This window comes from Rhinopithecus roxellana, chromosome 1 (genome assembly GCF_007565055.1).
Source record: "Rhinopithecus roxellana isolate Shanxi Qingling chromosome 1, ASM756505v1, whole genome shotgun sequence".
In the NCBI taxonomy this organism is placed as follows: domain Eukaryota; kingdom Metazoa; phylum Chordata; class Mammalia; order Primates; family Cercopithecidae; genus Rhinopithecus; species Rhinopithecus roxellana.
Genome location: NC_044549.1, coordinates 197150219 through 197172582, shown reverse-complemented (window position 1 = coordinate 197172582; position 22364 = coordinate 197150219). Strand labels below are relative to the sequence as shown.

General features: G+C 37.9%; 1 protein-coding gene across 2 annotated transcripts in view; it reads left to right on the top strand.

The window, feature by feature from the left end:
• ANO10 (anoctamin 10) overlaps positions 1-22364 on the top strand; it is a 189440-nt gene that overhangs the window by 11613 nt on the left and 155463 nt on the right. The window contains exons 2-4 of one of the 2 annotated variants that reach the window (XM_030935673.1): positions 4252-4401; positions 9878-10075; positions 11465-11599. In XM_030935673.1, coding sequence (XP_030791533.1) covers positions 4263-4401; positions 9878-10075; positions 11465-11599 — 472 coding nt within the window. In that variant the 5' untranslated portion in view covers positions 4252-4262. Of the gene's footprint in view, positions 1-4248; positions 4402-9877; positions 10076-11464; positions 11600-22364 lie in introns of both variants that reach the window. The other variant, XM_030935680.1, reaches the window with a different exon arrangement.

Sequence of the window (22364 nt, the reverse complement as noted above, 5' to 3'; positions counted from 1 at the left end):
GTGTCTTACCCTAAGTGTTATTACAAAAGTCAAAAAATCAAAAAATTTATAAAGTTACAGTTAGCTAAGGTTAATTTATTATTGAAAAAAACTTTAAAAAATATATTTAGTATTGCCTAAATGTCCAGTGTTTATAAAATCTACAGTAGTGTACAATAATGTGCTAGGCCTTCACATTCACTCACCACTCACTCACTGACTCACCCAGAGCAACTTCCAGTCCCGCAAGTGTCATTCATGGTAAATATTCTATACAGGTGTATTCATTTTTAAGTTTTCATACTATATTTTCACTGTACTTTTTCTGTGTTTAGATACACAAATACATATTATTGTGTTACAGTTGCCTACAGGATTCAGTGCAGTAACATGCTGTATAGGTTTGTAGCCTTGGACCAATAAGCTATACTGTATAGCCTGGGTATGTCGTAGGTTATGCCATCTAGGTTTGTATGAGTACACTCTATGATGTTTCCACAACAGTGAAACTGCCCATTTCTCAGAACTGTCTTTGTCATTAAGTGATGCATGACCGTAAATGGTTGGAATTCTCTAAATTGTCAGAAGGATGCTTTGTTATCAGTTCATTGTTGGTATTGTCTTCAGTTGGTCATGATTTTGGCTTGAGGTTTACTCTTTGGCTGCTGACTATTTTTTGTTATTAATATTTGTGCACTGTGTTACTTGTTTTATATATTTAATTTTGCTTTAGGTCAGAAGATTCTGTAATATGGTTTCACTTTGTCATTTTATCTTGAACTGTTTAGCTCATCTTCAACAGAGTTGTATGGCAGACAATTCAAAATTAAGTTTTCATTTAGTAGGAAAAAACATAGAATTTGGATATCTCTAATGACTCTATTTTCTCTAATTTTAAGCTGTATATCATGGGAAACTAACTTCTTGCTTACTGTGAGCTTAACAAAGTAACTTCTTCATTCAATTTTCCTCTGGGTTTTTAAAGTATAAATTATAGAGCTTTAGGAAGATTATGTAGAATTTTGTACGTAGGTACCCAGAAAGTATCTTATATGTAGTGAGAAATTCAACAAAAGAGAAATTTAGTAAAGAAGAAATTAAATTTAAAAGGCAGTAGAGGAGCTCCTATATTACGAATGCTGTCTGTTCACTAAATGTGAGATTGCTATGTTCCAGATGCCAGATCGTTTGCAATCATTTCTTTCTGTCTTAACACTCTTGGCTGGGCATGCTAGCTCACACCTGCAATCCCAGCACTTTGGGAAGCTGAGGAGGGAGGATTGCTTGAGCTTAGTAGTTTGAGACCAGCCTGGACAACACAGGGAAATCCCATCTCTACAAAAATAAAAAAATTAGCTGGGTGTCATGGCACGCACCTGTGGTCCCAGCTGCTTGGAAGGTTGAAGTGGGAGGATTGCTTGGGCCCCAGAGTTTGAGGCTGCAGTGAGCCACAATCACACCACTGCACTCCAGACTAGCCTGGGTGACAGAGCAAGACCCTGTCTCAAAAAAAAAAAAAAAAAAAAAAAAAAAGGCCAGGTGCAGTGGCTCACACCTGAAGCTGAAGTCCCAGCATTTGGGGAGGCCAAGGCGAAAGGATCACTTGAGCCCAGGTGTTCGAGATTAGCCTGGGCAACATGGCAAAACCCTGTCTCCACAAAAAATACAAAAATTAGCTGGGCGTGGTGGCACATGCTACTGGACTCCAGCCTGGGCAAAAGAGTGAGACCCTGTCTCAAAAACAAAACAAAACAAAATCACAAAACAAATACCATTTCATTTTCTTTGGTGGAAATATGCTGATGAATCCTCTCAATTTTTGTATGTTTGAAAATGGCTTTATTTCTCTTTTATTCTTGAGGCATATTTTGGCTAAGTACATAATTTTGGAGTAGCCATAATATTCTCTTGGTACACTGAAGATACTCTTTCAGTCTAATTATTGCTCTTCAAGGTATTTTGTCTTTATTTTTCTGCTTTAAGATTTTTCTCTCTCTTGGCTTTTCTGATGTTTACTATGCTTTTTTAAATTTATCTTGATGGAGGTATATAGAGATTCTTAAATCTGTGCCTTGGTATCTATTTTGTCATCTTTGGGAAATTCTTGGTCAGTCTCTCTTCAGATATTGTTTGTATTCTAATACCTCCCCCTTTTAGTTCCTTGTCTCTTACTCTTTTTACTGTATTTTCTTTTTTTTTTTTTTTTTGTCCTCAGGGCTTAATTCTAGATTTTTTTTGTGCCTGTATTATTATTCATTGGTTTTTATCTTTAGTTTGTACGATTTTCTATAAAGCCTTCCTTGGGTTCTCAATTTTGACTCATATTTTTAAATTCTAGAATTTCCATTAAAAATAGTTTTCAGTTCTTTGCCAAAGTTATCAGTCTTGTCTTTTAGTTCTTTGAATATATGATCATTATTTTAAAGTCCTTTCAGCTACATTATTTGGATCTATTATGTGTTTGTTTCTATTGCTTGTTACTATTTTTCGTTTTCGTACGTACTAACTTTTCTCCTGATTAATGATACAAACCTAGAATTTAGTTCCTATCAGGGTTATCTAATTCTCATTCACTATTCTGTTTAGAATGTAGCCTTTTCAGGTCCCAGTTCAAAGTGGATTTTATCTGTCTTCCTTGATCAGTTCTCTACTAATTACACGTTTTGTCCCCAAGCCTCCCTTGGCCAACAGAAGCCCTGCTTAGCTTCTCACCCTCTCAGCAGAGACCCCAGAGAAACTGGTTGCAAGTGCTTAGCTGTCTTCTGGACTCCATTATTTCCCACTGCCTTGTTTTTTTTTTTTTTTTTTTAGAGACAGGGTCTTGCTATGTTGCCCAGGCTGGTCTTGAACTCCTGGGCTCAAGTGATCCTCCAGCCTGCCTCCAAAATAGCTGGGATTACAGGTGTAAGCCACCATGCCCAGCTTAGTTGGCTTTTTGTTATTCACACATTTTTAAAAATACAGGTCACATATTCCTTATCCAAAATGCTGGGACCAATAGTGTTTCAGATTTTGGGTTTTTTCAGATTTTGGAATATTTGCATTTATATAATGACATTTCTTGGGAATGGGACCCAAGGCTAAACGTGAAATTTATGTTTCAAATGCACTTTACACACATAGACTAAAAGTAATGTTATATAGTATTTTAAATAATTTTGTACGTGAGATCAACTTTGTGTTAAGTACTTACGTGTGGAATTTTCCACTTGTGGTGTCACATATATATGCACATATTTATGTATGTGACTGTGGGTGTATGTTGTCTAGTTGTCTTCAGCAGAAGAGTTTGAACCCTTTAATCTACTGTCCTGGACGTGGAAGTCTTGGCTTGTGTTCATAGTTAATGTGTCACTTTGAGGATGTGTAGTTTTGGAGGAAATGTATAGTAGTAATTCTGCCTAGCTGAGATGGGTACTGTAGAGAGTTCCATATAATTACACCCTGACTACTCATTACCCACTAGCATTTTTCTTTTTCTTTTTCTTTTTTTAGTAGTTATATTCAGCCCAGTTGTCTGCTTCTATAGATTTAACCCCCAGCTATCCTTTCCTCTTCATTGTCATTGTTCAGACTAGTATCAGCTTTTTCTAGACTACTTTAATGGCCCCCTAACTGGCCTCCCACTCTCTAGGCTGACCCTTTGTGATGTGTAATAGCTCCCTACTGACTACATCAGTTCCCTGCTCATAATGAATTGGTGACTCCCATTGTATGTTAGACAAAGCCCATTTCTTTTGTAATCTGGGACCCTAGTTGGATACCAGCTCATTGCCACCTTTCTTTCCTCCTACACAAAGTTAATGTTCCAACCATACCTGACCATTTGTATTTCTCTGAGTCTCTTGGCTGTTTTTTCATCATAATTTTCTAGGGAAATAAAATTTTGTCCACTTAGGATACCTCTCATTGTGTATCTGGCAAACTCCTATTCATTCCTCTGAATCCTGTTCAGATGCCACATTCTTTGAAAATACTTTCTTATTGTGTGACAGCACATTTTACATTGTTATCCTTCATTTACACAAATGTCTATTCTGCTGCATTCTGAGCTGCTTATAGAAAAGGATGGCGTTCTTTCCAAAGCTTGGCTCACACATGTACTTTGAACCATTGGTTCAGTCTGTCATATAGCCCGTCTGAATCATGAGAAATTTGCTTTGATCTTGGAAGCCAGAATTAGGTATAATTGAGAGAAAATGGAAGTCTATAGCATATTTCTCTTTGCCATAATAACAACCCATTTTCACTCTTTATTTTAATTTTCAGCAGATTTGTCAAAGATGAAAGTGACCTTATCAGCTTTGAATACTTCTGAGAGTTCTTTCACGCCTTTGGTGGTCATAGAACTTGCTCAGGATGTCAAAGAAGAAACCAAAGAATGGCTGAAAAACAGAATTATAGCTAAAAAAAAAGATGGAGGTGAGTAAAATAGTCACTACTCAGACTTAGTCTGGCCTCCCACACTGTATGCTCAGTCACTAAAAATGTATTTGCAAATGTATTTTGTAATTTTCATTGGTATATTTTATTTACTAATGTTAAATTTTTTTGCCTTTTATTATCTGTCTGGGACCTGGAAGGAGGTCCTAAATCAACAGGAGGCTTTAAGTTCCCATTAAACTGAAAGCAGCATGAGTGGTTTTCTTCACAGCTCTAAATAGTATGCCTACTACAGTGTTTGGTGCATAGTAGGTGCTTAAAAAATATCTGTCAAATGAATGGACAAGTATCTATTGTATGGTCTTTGTGTGCCAGTTATGGTACTAAGGGAGAGAGAAATATAGTCTCTGCCTGCAAAGATGTTACCATCAGGGTAGAAAGAAATTTAAAATAAAGAAAAGTACTTGGAAGAGCTGTCACAAAGCAATGCATGGCATGAACAAATGAATTGTGTATATTTACTGTAAAAGTAAAGGGAAAGGCTAGATGACACCGTGGCAGTACTTTCTGCAGTGGCAAGGAATGACTTCAGATGCCAAGGTTTAGCCTTCTCTTGAAAGGTGACATGGGTTCCCAGTCTGGGTGAGAAAGCAGCAGGTGTTTTAGTGTTTTACATGAGCAAATATTTTGTAAACTACACAAAACAATACCTTAGTCTGCACAGAGTCTCGAAACACTGGACTAGACTTAGACTCTTAAAAAAAAAACTGTTACTATAAACTGAAGTTATTTCTTAAGAATAAAATTGGAATCAAAGTGGAATTAAAATTTTTTTCAAACAGTTGAACCAGAAGGAAACTTAAAAACAAGAGTATTTGCTTGCAGAAATGTGAGCATTTCACAGAACTTAAGTCTGTTCTTTAAAATTTTTGTAATTTAAGAATTATATAGTGTTTCAGTGTGAAAGATTCCAGTGTATTCCCCGTGGTCTTTTTGCTGATTGTGTGCCTCCAGGGACACACAGGGAAGGGATGGGCATCTTTCCACACTTTTTGGGCGATCATAAAAAATCTTCCCAAAAAAGTGTTCAGCATCTTCCAGGTGAAGGGAGTGGATTTATACACATGTTTACTTTTATTCTCTTCCAACCTGCTATTAAATTGACAATAATAATAAAAAATATGTAAAAGACCAAAGTCACATGGACCAAACAAAAAAAAAAAAAAAAAAAAAGGAAAAGATATAAGAGCAGCAAAAAGTGGAAGCTAGGAAATAGGTGGCTGAATAGTTATTGACTTGTCAGATTTGAGAAAGCCAAAAGTTAAGCCGACAGGGAAGGAAGTTGAGATGCAATTTGGTTTACTCTGCACAATACCCACAATGACTCAGGAATTAGGGACACTGGACCTATGGAGGTGGGGATAAAAGTAGGACCAAGAAGAAAAGGTAACTGGCTGAGATCCATTTAAGAAATAATACAGAGTTTCAAATAGCTAGAAGGAGGATATTGAATGTTCCCAACACAAAGAAATAATAAATGTTTGAGATGATGGGTGTGCTAACAACCGTGATCTGAGCACTCTACATTATATGTATTGAAATACTACTATGTACTCCATGAATATATATACAATTATTATGTGTCAATTAAAATAAAAATAAATCCTCGAATCCCTTCCATATTCTACAACCCCAGCAGAAGACTTGAGGTTTATTCTCTCGAGATGGTCAGATGCATGGTTTTTGGCATAGGAGTCTATACACAATTGAAGGCACAGATTCTGAACTGAAAATAAGATACTGAATACCATTCCCCTTTCCCCCACTCCACCACTCACATACCTAATTCAGTTTCCAAAATAATAGCAGTGAGATTCACACCTCGTAGGACGCAGATTGGACAATCTTTCTTTGGAGAATCTGACCGGCTTAAGACAAAATAACTAAAGGTGCAGAAATCAGGGAGTTGCTAACGGAAAATTATTTGACCAGACTGCCTTACATTAAAGGCCATCCCTGATGAGCTCCATCTAAGCCCTCAGAACTTCCGTTTAGCCTCATACAGCCCCTTTCTTAAATGTGAACATGTAATAAAAGATCACCAAACATCTGAGAACAATTCCTAACATGAAAGAGAAATCTAAAACTAAACAGATAAAAGCAACAGACTATTCAGAAGAAGAAAACAAAAAGATAATAAAAATCCCAGCACTCAGACTTGTGAAAAGATGTAACATCTGTAAATCAAGAATAGGATATTATAAAAATCATTTAGGAAAAAAGCAGCTCTTACAAAGTGAAAATATGAAGTTAAAATGTAAAAACTCAGTAAAATTATTAGAAGATCATGTTGAGAAAAGCCTCCAAGAAAGAAGAGCAAGAAGGTAAAGAATTGGAAAATATGAGAACAAATAATAAGAAAATTAAAGGACTAGTTCATGAGGTACACATCTGAATAAAAGGAGTTCTAGAAAGAGAACAAAGAAAAGTGAGGTGTGAGGGCAGAGTGAAGAAAGAGTTCTCCAAGAAGATGATGTTGATAGGTTATCTTTTGTGTCAGTGGATCAAGGAGAGAGACAGTTGGCAGAGAACTTGCGGCATTGGCTTACTGATAGGTACATAAAAAACTAAGCAAATGATAAAACAAGACAGCAACTTTTGGGAAAATGGAAAGTATGAGAAAGGAAAATCATAGCATACTGTATATAACATGTAGTCATAATCACACACTGACTTGATGTAACCAAAGGATGATTTAACCATATTGTGAGAATAGGTGATGTGAAGAAGGAAAGTGAGCTAAAAATCCTCATCTTCAATGGTTAAAACTGAAAAATCAAGAAATAGCTCTATAAGCATGTTATTTGATGACGTGAAAACAACTAACAAAGGAATCACCTGAACAATTTGAAAGGGAAAGGTTAATGGAGGGGAGGAAGACCTTACATTAAAGGCCATCCTTGATGAGCTTTAGACAAGCCCTCAGAAATTCCATTTAGCCTCACAGAACCTCTTTCTTTTTTTTTTTTTTTTTTTTTTTTTTGAGACGGAGTCTTGCTCTGTCACCCAGGCTGGAGTGCAGTGGACGGATCTCAGCTCACTGCAAGCTCCGCCTCCCGGGTTTACGCCATTCTCCTGCCTCAGCCTCCTGAGTAGCTGGGACTACAGGCGCCCGCCACCTCGCCCGGCTAGTTTTTTGTATTGTTTAGTAGAGACGGGGTTTCACCGTGTTAGCCAGGATGTTCTCGATCTCCTGACCTCGTGATCCGCCCGTCTCGGCCTCCCAAAGTGCTGGGATTACAGGCTTGAGCCACCGCGCCCGGCCAGAACCTCTTTCTTAAACATGAACATATAATGAAAGATCACCAAACATCTAAGAAAAATGCTCTTTTTCAAAGCAAAATGTTGACAAATGGTTCTTCATAAAGGTTATACCAGACCAGGCATAGTGGCTTATACCTGTACTCCCAGCACTTTGGGAGGCCAAGGCAGGAGGATCACTTGAGGTCAGAAGTTCAAGACCAGCCTGGCTAACACAGTGGAACTCCATCTCTACTAAAATTACAAAAATTAGCTGGGCGTGGTTGTGTGAGCCTGTAATCCCAGTTATTTGGAGACTGAAGCAGGAGAATCACTTGAACCTGGAGGCGGAGGTTGCAGTGAGCCAATATCGCACCATTGCACTCTAGCCTGGGTGACAGAGCGAGACACTGTCTCAAAATAAATTAATTAATTAACTAATAAAAAAGGTTATACCAATTGCTGTCCCACTAAAAATGACTGGGATGCCTTTCCCCAAAAACTCACTGTGTCTGTTTGGGTCTTCCAAACAAGAGATGGCATTTGATGAACAAGAAGTTTATTGAGAGAAATATTTGTGGAAAGAAGGAGGAGGGAGCAAGAGTGGGTCTAGAGAGCCTTCAGACTTTGTCAGTTTGACACTTGTGAAAGGAGAGAGGAGAGGAAGGAGAATTGAGTCCAAAGAGCCTCAGACCACAGCCCAGTTCTGAGAAACTAACAGCCAGGCTTAAAGTTGCCCTTTAAAAGAAACTTACGTTGTGCAGAAATGGCCTTGTTCCAGTATCCCCTCTGTGTCCAGCTGATGGCTGGAGGCAGCTGGGGGAAGCATCTTAAGGTGTGGCAACAGGAGCCTGGCAGTCAACCCTGTTCTTCAAAGCAGATTGTCTTGAAGGGAGAGCTGGTGGAGTGGGGTACCTTCACAGCTACCATGCTCACCAACCTGTTATCAAACTTTCTATCTTTGCAGTGTGAGAAGTGAGAAACAGCATATTGGTATAGTTTTTATGTTTGTCTTAATATGAATGAGGTTAAGGATCTTATATTTAAGAGCCATTGGTATTTTCGGTAAATTGAATACACCTTTTACTAAAGTCTTTAATAGCTTTACTGTACATTACCTAGATAATAGTGTCATAATGCATTCATCTTAATATATTAATCCATTTGATAAATGAAGTACAAATTCTGCTCATGATCCTGTTATCATCTGATTAATATTTTCATCATTCCTGTCAACCATCTCTAGAGGGTAAATAGTAAAGAAATAAATGTACCTTTAAAAGTTTGAGGCCGGGCGCTGTGGCTTATGCCTATAATCCCAGCACTTGAGAGGCTGAAGGGGTTGCCTCTCTTGAGCTCAGGAGTTCACGACCAGCCTGGGCAACATGGTGAAACCCTGCCTCTACAAAAAATACAAAAAAATAGCTTGGCGTGGTGGCACACACCTGTAGTCCCACCTACTCGAGAGGCAAAGGTGGGAGAATCTCCTGAGCCTGGCAGGTGGAGGTTGCAGTGAGCCAAGATCATGCCACCGCACTCCAGCCTGGGCAATAGAGTGAGACCATGTCTCAAAAACAACAAAAATTGATGTAGGTGGAAATAATCTTTTTTCTTTATAATCTTTTAAGTAATAATTACATGTACATGATCAAATCATAGCATCTCTATGTTTTGGTAACTTATTTCAGAAAAATATTAAACCAAATAGAACATAGAAATTTATGGGAAAAATCAGTGAAAAGTTATATTGCTTTTTATTATTTAGTATTTAACATTCACAAAATCTGTTATAGTCCAGTGTAATTGTATTACATTTTTGGTTTTTCTTTTTACTGAAACATTTTGTTCCAAATTAATTTTCTTAAATTTTGGTCTATTATGTTTATATTAAACTGCAGTCTTTGTTCTATATTTTTATTTAGTGCACTTTTATACCTAGAGCTCGTAAATACTGAATTCTTGTCTCATCTCCTTCACATTTGAATAAGTGGGAGGTCACTTACTGCTACATTTTTCAGTTTTTGCATTTATTGAAAAACTATAAAGAACTGCCATCCCTAATGTACTTATGTTATTTACTTGGAAGATGGATTTAAATTGTTAATATAATTTCTTTTTCTTCTACCAGACTAGAAACATTATATTTATTTAGAAAGTTTTTATTTTTGAATCTTTTATGTTTGTCTAAGATTGTACTTATCTTTTGTTTTTGAAGGTGCCCAGTTGTTGTTTAGACCGTTGTTAAATAAATATGAACAAGAAACACTAGAAAATCAGAACTTATATCTTGTTGGTGCCTCCAAGATTAGAATGTTACTGGGAGCAGAAGCAGTGGGATTGGTAAAAGAGTGCAATGATAACACCATGAGAGCCTTCACATACAGAACCAGACAGAACTTCAAAGGTTTTGATGGTAAGCCCTAAGTTCTTTGTCTCTGTTAGAATCCATTTATCAAAAAGAAGTTTATGATGAATAGATCAAATAGTGAGTATTTTTTCAGTAAAGGATCAAATAGTGAATATTTTAGGCTTTGCAGTCCGTGTGGTCTCTGCTGCAGTTACTCAACACTGGCATTGTAGAGCAAAAAAGCAGCCATAGACCATAAGTAAGTGAATGGGTGAGGCTGTGTTCAATAAAACTTTATTTATAAGACCATGTGGCAGGCTAGATTTGGCCAGTTGCCATCCTTTGCCTCCCCTGGATGAACACAAATTAGAAGAACATATGTAACTTATTTATATATTCTATTCTAATTCTTATGAGTATTCAGTAGCTTGATACAGAAAAATCCTTTTTTTGGAATGCAGAATGATTGTCACCAATCAATTCTAAGTTAACAAAATACTCCAAAAAAAGTATTATATTTTCTAACTCTACAAGAAAACAGTCATGTAAAAAGAAATTAACTATAGAAAGTTGCATAAGTAGAGATTATTTTCTACAAATAACCACATGTGAATATTTATTAGAAAAAATTTGTAGTAATGAGAAACACAGTAGTAGTTCAGTACCTTAGAAACCTCATTTCCTGAATTTTCTGGCTCCTACTGAATGTGATAGGGTCATTGGTTCTATGCTGGCCCCAAAACAGGTTCTAGTAGAGAATATTTTGAGGAAAGAACTGGGAAAGCCAGGGTGGATATGATAACAGGATGGGAGCTTAGCTTCAGAATCAAACTGATCCCTGCCAGGGCTTTCAGAGTTAGAAGATGTGATTAGACTTCTTTGGATTCACTTACTCTGGATTTTTATACCTGAGTGAATAAATGTTCAAGATGAAATTTACCTTATTTAAGAGGATTCACCTGTCAAATAGCAACAATATTTTCTTACAAGACTTTCTTCTCTCTCATTAATGGAAAGGATGTTTGACTCCAGAAGGGAATGGAATGGGCTTGAGAGTTTGAAGGAGGATAATTTGCCATATAGGCAAACTTCTTCAATTCCATCCCTGGTTTAACACAATAATATGTTAATAAGTTTAATATATTATTATAATTTAAGAACATACTGCTTTCTGCTCATTGGTACTAAATGAAATCAATTATATGCTTTTTGAATGTTTCTACTATAAGTATTAAAATGGTTATTGTAGAATTGTATTATGTGAAGGCATAACATAATTTTTTATTCTTATAAAATATCTAAGGAGCTTTATGTTCCATTTAATTTACCAGCTTCATATTTTGATTACTTATGTTAATTACTTCTTGTTTACACCATTGTTTCTCTAATTTCAGGTAATTGGAATATTTTTATTTTGATTACTACTAAAATCTGGTAATTTCTGTTTTATTTTAGATAACAATGATGATTTCCTGACAATGGCAGAATGTCAATTCATTATCAAACATGAACTTGAAAATCTTAGAGCTAAAGATGAAAAAATGATCCCTGGCTACCCCCAGGCAAAGCTGTATCCAGGAAAATCATTGTGTAAGTCATTATGTCAACCAGCTTTTTCCTTTTTTTTGAGACGGAGTCTCGCTCTGTCGCCCGGGTTGGAGTGCAGTGGCCGGATCTCAGCTCGCTGCAAGCTCCGCCTCCCGGGTTTACACCATTCTCCTGCCTCAGCCTCCGGAGTAGTTGGGACCACAGGCGCCCACCACCTCGCCTGGCTAGTTTTTTGTATTTTTTAGTAGAGACGGGGTTTCACCATGTTAGCCAGGATGGTCTCGATCTCCTGACCTCATGACCCACCCGTCTCGGCCTCCCAAAGTGCTGGGATTACAGGCTTGAGCCACCGCGCCCGGCCACCTTTTTTCTTAATAGACATAAATAGCAAATTATAGATGCCTTTTTCCCTCTTACAGAAGAATTTACACAAACTTACAATGACTTGTATTTTTATGAACATATCTTTTCCCCTTGGAACCTCAGTATATTGCACCTTTAAATCAATGTTTGTTTTGTGTTGTTGACTACTTATTTATCAAGGTCTCATAGCATACAGTTAGCTTAAAATCCAGTGTGAACACATATACATATTACTCAATTAAAATGAGCAAAGTTTACTTTATGCCCTAACATTGTACATGAAAATCTGTGGAGGAATATAAAAGGGAAGACATGATGTTTTCCTGGAGCACTCTTTCCATTTCCTCTGATGTCACTGGGTATGCAAATTAGAATTTTGCAACTTTTTGGTTTTGTGTGATTTCATTTTAATGAGGATACTAGTTTGCAAATGAAAGAGTTTATTACAATGCATAATTCCAAATTTGCTTCAAACCAGATAGTGGCAAAGCTTCAGAACATTTTTGCTGCCTGAGATACACTTTAAACATGTAAGCTTCTCTGTCCCCTAGTCTGTTTTTTTTTTGTTGTTGTTGTTGTTTTGTTTGTTTGTTTTTTTGAGACAGTCTTATTCTGTCACTCAGAATGGAGTGCAGTGGTGTGAACATGGCTCACTGCGGCCTCCACCTCAGGGGCTCAAGTAATCTCCTGCCTTAGCCTTCTGAGTAGCTGGGACCACATGGTTTACGTTTAATAGTGTAATACCACCTTCCAATCTTCATCCAGGTGTTACTGGTGGGTCTTTGTTCTTAGAGCTCCCAAGGTGGGGGCGGGTCGCTCCCAAGGAGGGGGCGGGCGGCTGGGGCAAGCGGCTCCCAAGATGGGGGCAAGCCTTTTGTTCTCTGACCTGGGGTTCTTGGCTTCACAGATTCCAAGGAATGGAACCTTGGGCCATGCGATGAATGTTACATTATAAGCTGTAAGTCACAGCTTATAATGTGGAACCCAGCAACTAGTGTTTAGCTCCATTAGGATGAACCTGGGCACTTAGCTGCGCAGGAACAATGGCGAGCTTCTAGCCCAATCGGGAGCGGCAGTGGGTGCCTTGCTGGATCAGAAGCGTGGCAGACGCCCTGTGGGATCCGGAGGGGTAGAAGTCAATGGCGGGTCTGCGACTGCGGCGAACAGCAGTGGTGGACCATGAGCAAAAGCTCAGCTCGAGCCAGAACAAATAGGAACCAGAAGAGTGTGCAGTTGCCAGATTTGATAGAGTGAAAACAGAGCTCCTATACCAGGGGAGGGGACCCAAAGTGGGTTGCCGCTCCCTGCTCGAATGCCTGGGTTTGTATCCCTATCATTGTCCCTCCCCCGGTGCTCTCAGGCGATAGATGATTTGACTATGTCTTTTTTTTTTTAATTATACTTTATGTTCTAGGGTACATGTGCACAACGTGCAGGTTTGTTACATATGTATACATGTGCCATGTTGGTGTGCTGCACCCATTAACTCGTCATTTACATTAGGTATATCTCCTAATGCTATCCCTCCCCGCTTCCCTCACCCCACAACAGGCCTGGGTGTGTGATGTTCCCCTTCCTGTGTCCAAGTTTTCTCATTCAATTCCCACCTATGAGTGAGAACATGCGGTGTTTGGTTTTCTGTTCTTGTGATAGTTTGCTGAGAAAGATGGTTTCTAGCTGCATCCGTGTCCCTACAAAGGACATGAACTCATCCTTTTTTATGGCTGCATAGTGTTCCATAGTGTATATGTGCCATATTTTCTTAATCCAGTCTATCATTAATGGACATTTGGGTTGGTTCCAAGTCTTTGCTACTGTGAACAGTGCTGCAATAAACATACATGTGCATGTGTTTTTATAGCAGCATGATTTATAATCCTTTGGGTATACACCCAGTAATGGGATGGCTGGGTCAAATGGTATTTCTAGTTCTACATCCTTGAGGAATCACCACACTGTCTTCCACAATGGTTGAACCAGTTTACAGTCCCACCAACAGTGTAGAAGTGTTCCTATTTCTCCACATCCTCTCCAGCACTTGTTGTTTCCTGACTTTTTAATGATTGCCATTCTAACTGGTGTGAGATGGTATCTCATTGTGGTTTTGATTTGCATTTCTCTGATGGCTAGTGATGACGAGTATTTTTTCATGCGTCTGTTGGTTGGTTTCATGTGTCTTCTTTTGAGAAGTGTCTGTTCATATCCTTTGCCCACTTTTTGATGGGGTTGTTTTTTTCTTGTAAATTTGTTTGAGTTCTTTGTAGGTTCTGGATATTAGCCGTTTGTCAGATGAGTAGATTGCAAACATTTTCTCCCATTCTGTAGGTTGCCTGTTCACTTTGATGGTAGTTTCTTCTGCTGTGCAGAAGCTCTTTAGTTTAATTCGATCCCATTTGTCAATTTTGGCTTTTGTTGCCATTGCTTTTGGAGTTTTAGACATGAAGTCCCTGTCCATGCCTGTGTCCTGAATGGTATTGCCTAGGTTTTCTTCTAGGGTTTTTATGGGTTTAGGTCTAACATTCAAGTCTCTAATCCATCTTGAAGTAATTTTTGTATAAGATGTAAGGAAGGGATCCAGTTTCAGCTTTCTACTTATGGCTAGCCAGTTTTCCCAGTACCATTTATTAAATAGGGAATCCTTTCCCTATTTCTTGTTTTTGTCAGGTTTGTCAAAGATCAGATGGTTGTAGATGTGTGGTACTATTTCTGAGGGCTCTGTTCTGTTCCATTGGTCTATATCTCTGTTTTGGTACCTGTAGCATGCTGTTTTGGTTACTGTAGCCTTGTAGTATAGTTTGAAGTCAGGTAGCGTGATGCCTCCAGCTTTGTTCTTTTGGTTTAGGATTGTCTTGGCAATGTGGGCTCTTTTTTGGTTCCATATGAACTTTAAAGCAGTTTTTTCCAATTCTGTGAAGAAAGTCATTGGTAGCTTAATGGGGATGGCATTGAATCTATAAATTACCTTGGTTCACCTCCTGCTTTTAGCCTAATTGGTATTTTAGTGAGCCCTCTTAACTACCTGATGGGTCGAGTGTGAGCTGAATTACAAGCCCTGTGTTTAAAGGTGGATGCAGTCACCTCCACAGCTAGGCTTAGGAATTCTTAGCCTCGTAAATCCGGCTAGTCCTATCTCTCACAGGCAGACAGATGCCCAAGAACCAGTTCATATTCGCATTTCCCAGTTGTCACCAAATATATTTTAGAGCTTGTTTGCTCACACTAAGATCCAGTCTAAGTTAACCCATGTTGTTTGGTTATGTCTGTCTCTTTTAATATAGAATAGTTTCTCTTTTCCATTTTTTCCCTCATGATATCGACTTGCTGAAGAGACCATGCCATTTGTCTCTTAGATTTTCTCATTGTTCCCCTATCCTCTGTTTTTCCTGAAAACTGGAAAATTTTTGTCAAGAATTCTTTATAGGTGATGCTGTATCTTTTCTGGACTTCCTGATTTCCTTAGACATGATAGGGAATAGAAGGCCTTCTGAGATTTTATTTGCCTCTCTAACTTCCTAACTCTCTAACTTCTAACTTCCTCTTTTGTGTTCAGAATTGTGCCTTACTTTTGACAGAACTTTTTCTAATTGTAATCTTTCTCGACCTTCTTGCATTTTAGAGTATTTTCTTAGGATAAATGATAATTTTTACATTTTTTTATAGGAAGTCTTTTTTAAAATAAGATGTAGTATTTATTCTAGCCTATTCTGAACTGTATTCAGAGTTCTGATGAAAACAGGGTTTATCATCTGTACTGTGGACATATACATGATTTCTTTCAATTTATATAACATAGCAGGAAAATACTTCTCCCAAGCATCTTACAATTTTTGTATTTATTTTCTATTAGTTTCTGTCAATTTAAAAAATAATACATGTATATGATGAAAATTCAAATAGTACAAAAATTTAGACAATGATAAGTTGTCTCTTTCCTGTCCCATGTTCCAAATGCCTTTGTTCCCTCCCTATTATATACCCTTAGAGAAATGCTGTTCAAGAGAAGACATGTTCAGACAGATGGGGAGTGTATTGTGCATACCATTTTGGACCTTGCTTTTTTATTTAACAATATATTTTGATCATTATTGTAGAATACCAAATTAGGCTCATTCCTTTTCTTGGCCACCTAGTATTCCATCATATAGATATTATATTGATGAACATCTCATTGTTTTCCTTCAATGTTTTCATTAAAAATAAAGTAGGAAAATTCCCAGAAGTGAAATTGTTAGATCAAAGTTATATACATCTTTTAGAGTAGACACTGCCAAACTGCCTTCCATAGTGATTGCTTCAATTTATTTATGTATTTATTTATTTATTTGAGACAGAGTCTCGCTCTGTCACCCAGGCTGGAGTGCAGTGGCATGATCTTGGCTCACTGCAACCTCCGCCTCCCAGGTTCAAGCAATTCTGCTGTCTTAGGTTTCACCATGTTGCCCAGGGTGGTCTTGAACTCCTGACCTCAGGTGATCTACTCGCCTTGGCCTCCCAAAGTGCTGGGATTAGAGGTGTGAGCCACTGTGCCCAGCCGATTGCTTCAGTTTATAAAGGGAATGCATGTTATATTGAGCATTCAGCATGATGTTGGCTTTTGACTAGGTAATTTTTATTGTGTTTGGAAAACATTCATTCTTTCTACTTTATTAAGAATATTTTGTATTTTAATTTATATTGTATATATTAATGACATCTGTGAAGACTATTTTTTTACCCCGACATTATCAATATGGCAACTGATGTTAATAGAATTTCTAATATTAACTCATTCATTTATTCCCATGGTGAACCATACTTGCTTATATTATCTATTTTCCTGCTGACTTCCATTTAATATTTTATTATTTTTGCATCAGTATTCATATGACGTATTTAGATTTCTTTTTTGTTGTATTCAACAATTTATATTACATATACATTGTTAATTTTTTCATGTAGTTTTTATGTCCCTTGTACTTTGCTTTCTTGAGCCATCATAGCCCTAGATCTCTGTAACAACTGTGGGAATTTCATTATGTTCCTGCCAATTTGCTCTTTGTATTTTCTCTTACCTTTGTTTTATGAATTTTGTAGCTATGTTTTGGCTGCATAAAGATTTTGGATAGATTTTTATTGTGGATTGCACCTTTTATCATTATGAAATATTATTCTTCATCTTCCTTAATGTTTTATTGTTGCTGAATTCAGCCTTGTCTTGTGGTTCTTGCCTTATTTCAGTTTGCATCTGTTAGAATGTTTTTGCCCAGCCTTTTACTTTCAGCCCCTCTCAGTATCATTTTACATGGATCTCTTATATCAGGATGTAGTCAGATTTTGCTTTGCACTCTAATCTGAGGAGTTTTTTTTTTTTTTTTTTACTAAGTAAATTTATGCTAAGTAAAATATTTACTAAGTAAACTTAAACAAATTACATATTTTGTGTTAGGTTATGGTAGTTGATGTTATATTTTATGTTGAAATTGCTTTTTTGTGTGCTTAAAATATTTTATATAGGCTATGCCATATTTTTTCCCATTTCAGTGGAAAAGACTAGGAAATATATTTTTGAAAATCATGAATTTATATTGATATAGTCAATTCAAATTTAACATTATAGGCTATCACTTAATTTCTTTGGTTTATATTTGTATCTTTTTACTTATATTGAAAATATTGATTCTTAATAACATTACCATAATTACTAATTTGCTTTATTTTACAATTTACATAAAATAGCTTGTAAGGCCATGCTAATTTTAATATTAATGCAAGTTCTGGATAAAGTTTAAGATTTTCTTTTTTCTTTTTTGTTCTATAACTATATGTAGTCACAATCTAACCTGTTTTAAAGGTATGTTAGAATTTCTATATGAAACCATCTGGTTCTGATGTTTGTTTGTGGATTAGGTTTTTGAACAGTTTTCTCTAAGTCTTCTATGGAAATTGGTTTGTTTAGACTTTCCATCACTACTGGGGTTAGTTTGGGTAAATTATATTTTCCTAGAAAAGTTTCTATTTTATCACATAGGCTTTCAAATTTGTGTGAATTGGTTTGTACAAATTTCTCTCAGCATCTTTTAAACTCCTGTTTTAATGGTATTTTTCCCTTATCTTATTTGTGCTTACTTTTTTCTTCTTGATTAAAAAAATTTTTCTCATTAACATTTAAATATTGAGGATATTCCTCTATCAGCCATTAGCAGGAGATCTTATGGAATGTGGGATCTTGATTCAGTAGGACTCTTAATCACTTTTTAACTTCCTTTCCTTCCCCATAGGCTGCTACCCCCAAAGTCCATTACTTTTCCAGACACTTCCCTCTGCATTTCCCAGAAGCAGTGCTTTCCGGTCCGCTTGCCTCTTGTTCTGTGTGCTTTCCAGCCCTTCCCTTCAGCCCTTCCTGCTGTCAGAGCTCTGACCCATCAGGTCTCAGACTTGTTTCTGGAAGTTCCCACTTGGTGTGGGGCCTTCTCCTGAAGGAGGGTGATGAGACCTCATTGGTGTTATCTGGGTTCCTACACCAAATGGACTCCTCTGGCCTCCCCGTTTGTCTCTGCAGCTCCTGCTGGGGCTTCCTGCACCATTCTAGTCTGTGGCCAAGATCTCTTCCAGGTTTTGGTTCTTTATTGCCTGGCTTACATGTTGCAGTCTCCCCTGTCTCTGGGTTGTGCTGTAGGCATATGTTATAGGTGCTTTTAGTTGCTCTCCTTGTTCATCTGCATGGCTTTTAGGAGGTATCAGGAAGTTTGAAGGTAGGCACTCATTGTTCTTTTTTTTTTTTTTTTTTTTTTTTTTTGAGACGGAGTCTCGCTCTGTCGCCCAGGCTGGAGTGCAGTGGCCGGATCTCAGCTCACTGCAAGCTCTGCCTCCCGGGTTCACGCCATTCTCCTGCCTCAGCCTCCAGAGTAGCTGGGACTACAGGCGCCCGCCACCTCGCCCGGCTAGTTTTTTGTATTTTTTAGTAGAGACGGGATTTCACTGTGTTAGCCAGGATGGTCTCGATCTCCTGACCTCGTGATCCGCCCGTCTCGGCCTCCCAAAGTGCTGGGATTACAGGCTTGAGCCACCGCGCCCGGTCCATTGTTCTTATTTGTCTGAATTTCCAGTTATCTGTGTATGTCTGGACGTTATTTTTTATCAGTTTTTTTTTTGATTGGACATATGTTCTTTCAGTATACAGAGTAAGGATTACCATGATTTCAGGAAAATTTTCTTCAGTTCTCTTTGAAGAGTTATTTGGTTGTATTTGCTCTGTTCTCATCTTGAGGGGTGCGAATTTTATATATATGGGCTCTTACATATTCTTTGTAGTATTTTCAAGTCTTTGTTCTTACGTAATTTTCTTAGGCTTGTCTGCCCGTTTCCTGATTGTATTTTCAGTCTTTCCTTTTTATTGTTGCTTTTATCATGACTGGAATCTGTAACAAGTTTATAGATTTTTCTCTTGTATTGCTTCTCTGAACTCTGTCCTTCAGCTCTCAGAGATCTTTGAGTTTTCATTTCAGAGATGGGATGTTTGCGTGAATTTCTTTAATTTCACGAAGAATTTCATAGTTTTTTGTTGCTGGATGCTATAATTTTCTGCTGTTTGTTCTTTGACTTTCTTTTATATATTTTTTTCTTGTAGTATTTTTGGTTTCCCATTTTTTCCAGGTAGTATTTTTGTATAGCTCTATGCCAGTTTCTTTGTGATTATTACTTATTTTTTATTATTTATGTTTTAATGAACCCCTATTTTTCCTGGACTGGCCATTTTTAGAAGAAAGTGTGTGTGGGAGAGAGAAGGTGCTAGGGGCTTCCAGCAGGGAACTGTGGTAGTGAGAAGCTTAGATTTTGCCTGGCAGTGTGTTCTCCTTGAGCCATCTTAGTCCCTGAAGAGAACCTCCATGGAGCCCTGTTCTTGCAGGGTTTTTCTTGTGTTTGGCAGTTAGGCCTGTCTTTGGCCCACCAAGACCCACAGCTCCATAGCTAGTTACCTTCCATCCTTGGGTCCCAGCAGGTCACTCTTCTTCCTCCAACCTGGCCTCTTATCTATCTGGCTATGGTGCCAGGCAGGGAGCAGACATACTCCAGGTATCTGTCATGCACCCTCATTGCCTGCATTCTGAGCAAGGGGACTGTGATTTACCATCCCCAGTTCCAGGAGAGCCTTGCCCTTTGTGTGCTTGGCCCAGGTTTGCAGAAGCATGGGTGCTCTTAGTTTACCCAGGGCTGATTTTCAAGGCCTCTTTTTATAGTTGGTGATTTGGGATTTTAGTTTGTTTTTTCATACTTGCATGAAAGATAGGGATTTCTTTTTATGTTTCTTGTTTCCTTTTGTTTTTAATTTGGCATCACAAACAAGAATAGGGCAGAGGTATCTTTTTGCCACTATTTGTAACCACGATTTCCACATTCTGTAGTTAAGCAGTTGTTTGATACTGTCCCAAAATTTTTAAATCTTTCGTCATCTCCTAGCGGGAAGGCATGTTTTCAGACACAGCTGGGTACTGCATCCAATAAAATACGAAGCAGACTGGGGCAGAGTTCTGATTGTTAGTGTAAGCATTCTGTTTCTCCCTTTTCATGCACATTGATAATGTGGAAATCACGGCTTCCACCTGTGAGTTTCTGCACAGGTACGTCCTCTTGGATGTGGCTGGGACAGAGAAAAGAGTGAGTGTGCTCTTTGATCAGATGGGATAATGGCGCAGCAGTTTTTCACATGCTTCTAGTTGCTTCAAAGAGATAAATTTTCAGCTGAATGAAAACCTTCAAGGAAATATGTAAATGGATTTCTCTAACTGTGTAGGTAGCCAGTCTGGTATCCTGAAGCAATAATAGAAATAACTTTCTTTCTGGCAGGATGAGGCTTTTGTAAACAAGGATTTTTTTTCCCTTTCTTCCTGTCTTCTCCCTTTCTCCCTTCTCCCTTCCCTTTCCTTCCATTTTGGTACTAAATATGAGTACAATAAAATCATCTTGATCGTGGTCATTGGAAAGATTTTTATACTGAGATAAGAATTAAGTTGTCAGTCCTGGGATTTTAAATGCTGCATTATTCTCTTCCTTTATGCCTTTGAGAATGTGATCCTTAAACTGCTGTGTTTTTTGCATCATTTTAATTTTATATAATAATACTTGGTTGAAGGAAAGTGGTATATGCATAATTAAAACTATAACCTATTTTGAGAGTGCAAATTTTAGAACTAATGAAACTTGGAGTAACTTAAATCCTGGATTTGCATTAAGTTAAACTACAGAAATAAGTGGAAAAGCTATTTTCATTTTATTTGAAGGCATCTGCTCCCCTAGGCAGCCTCTTTGAGGCTAATTGGGAGGTGAGGCTTTAGTCTGCCCAATGTAATGCCCCTCAAGACTGAAAGGCGGCCAGGACTTTCATGAGAAACACTCCCCAGATCTTACATTTAATTTGATTTTCATTTTACACACACGTATAAAGTTGCTTGCTGCTTGCTGTAATGTTGTGTTTTGATAGAAAGCTTTCATTAAGTAGATAGCAAGTTTTGTCATGTAAACATGATTTCAAGGCAGTTAGATGGCGCTGTGAGATGTGCATTGTAGGTCCATGACTATGCCAAATGTTATGCTGGGGTCAGGTTCCAGCTCATGCTGAGGTCTGAAGGGAGTGGGTGGATGAGCCGATAGCTGGGGGTCCGTAGGTAGGTGAAAGGTAGTTTTATTCAGCAGCTGTCTCAGCAGCAGCTTACACTAGCTCTCTCACACTGTTTGCCCTGTCTCAGCTGCTTAGTCCGGTGGCTCCCACACACAGCTGCATGGTCGGCTCTCCAGGGTCACCAGCCTAACTCTTTCTCTTTCTGGGTATGCGTGAGCTGAGCCGTGTCCTGGCTTCCTGCTGTCCATCTATTAAAGCCATGTTATGGCTACATGGCTATGATAACAAGTGAAGTTATATGCCTGTGCTCTAAAGTTGCTGAGTCACTTTGGATGTTTACCTTGGACTATCCTCGACCAAAGCACAGCCGTGTTCCTTACATGCATATAAGGGTTTGCCTTCATTCCACCACGTGACAAGCAACATGGAGAATTAGCAATTGGCTACATGTGTCTTAGTCCCCAAGCATTCATCTTGACAGCCATTCATTTCTTGTTTTCATGTCTTCTAAGATCTTTTCATGCCCTCAGACTTTGCCTCTCCTAGTGATTAACAGTCAATCATCATGCAAATAACCTAATGAAAGAGTTTTAGAGGAGTTTTTAAGGGATCCAAGGTTTTCTTACATTTTAACCATATCCTAAGGGATGTTACTTTATTTAGATTAAAGCTGTGTCTAAAAATGTCTATTGGATGTTTATCATGTTTTGATTGATGGGACCACTTGGCACATGTATTATGTCTTTAATATTATATAGATATTCTTCTAGAACCTTATGATAGTGTTTTAAGAAAGATTTTTTTTTTTATTAAGACAAAAGTGATCTCTTCACACCTGAGTGCTAGAGT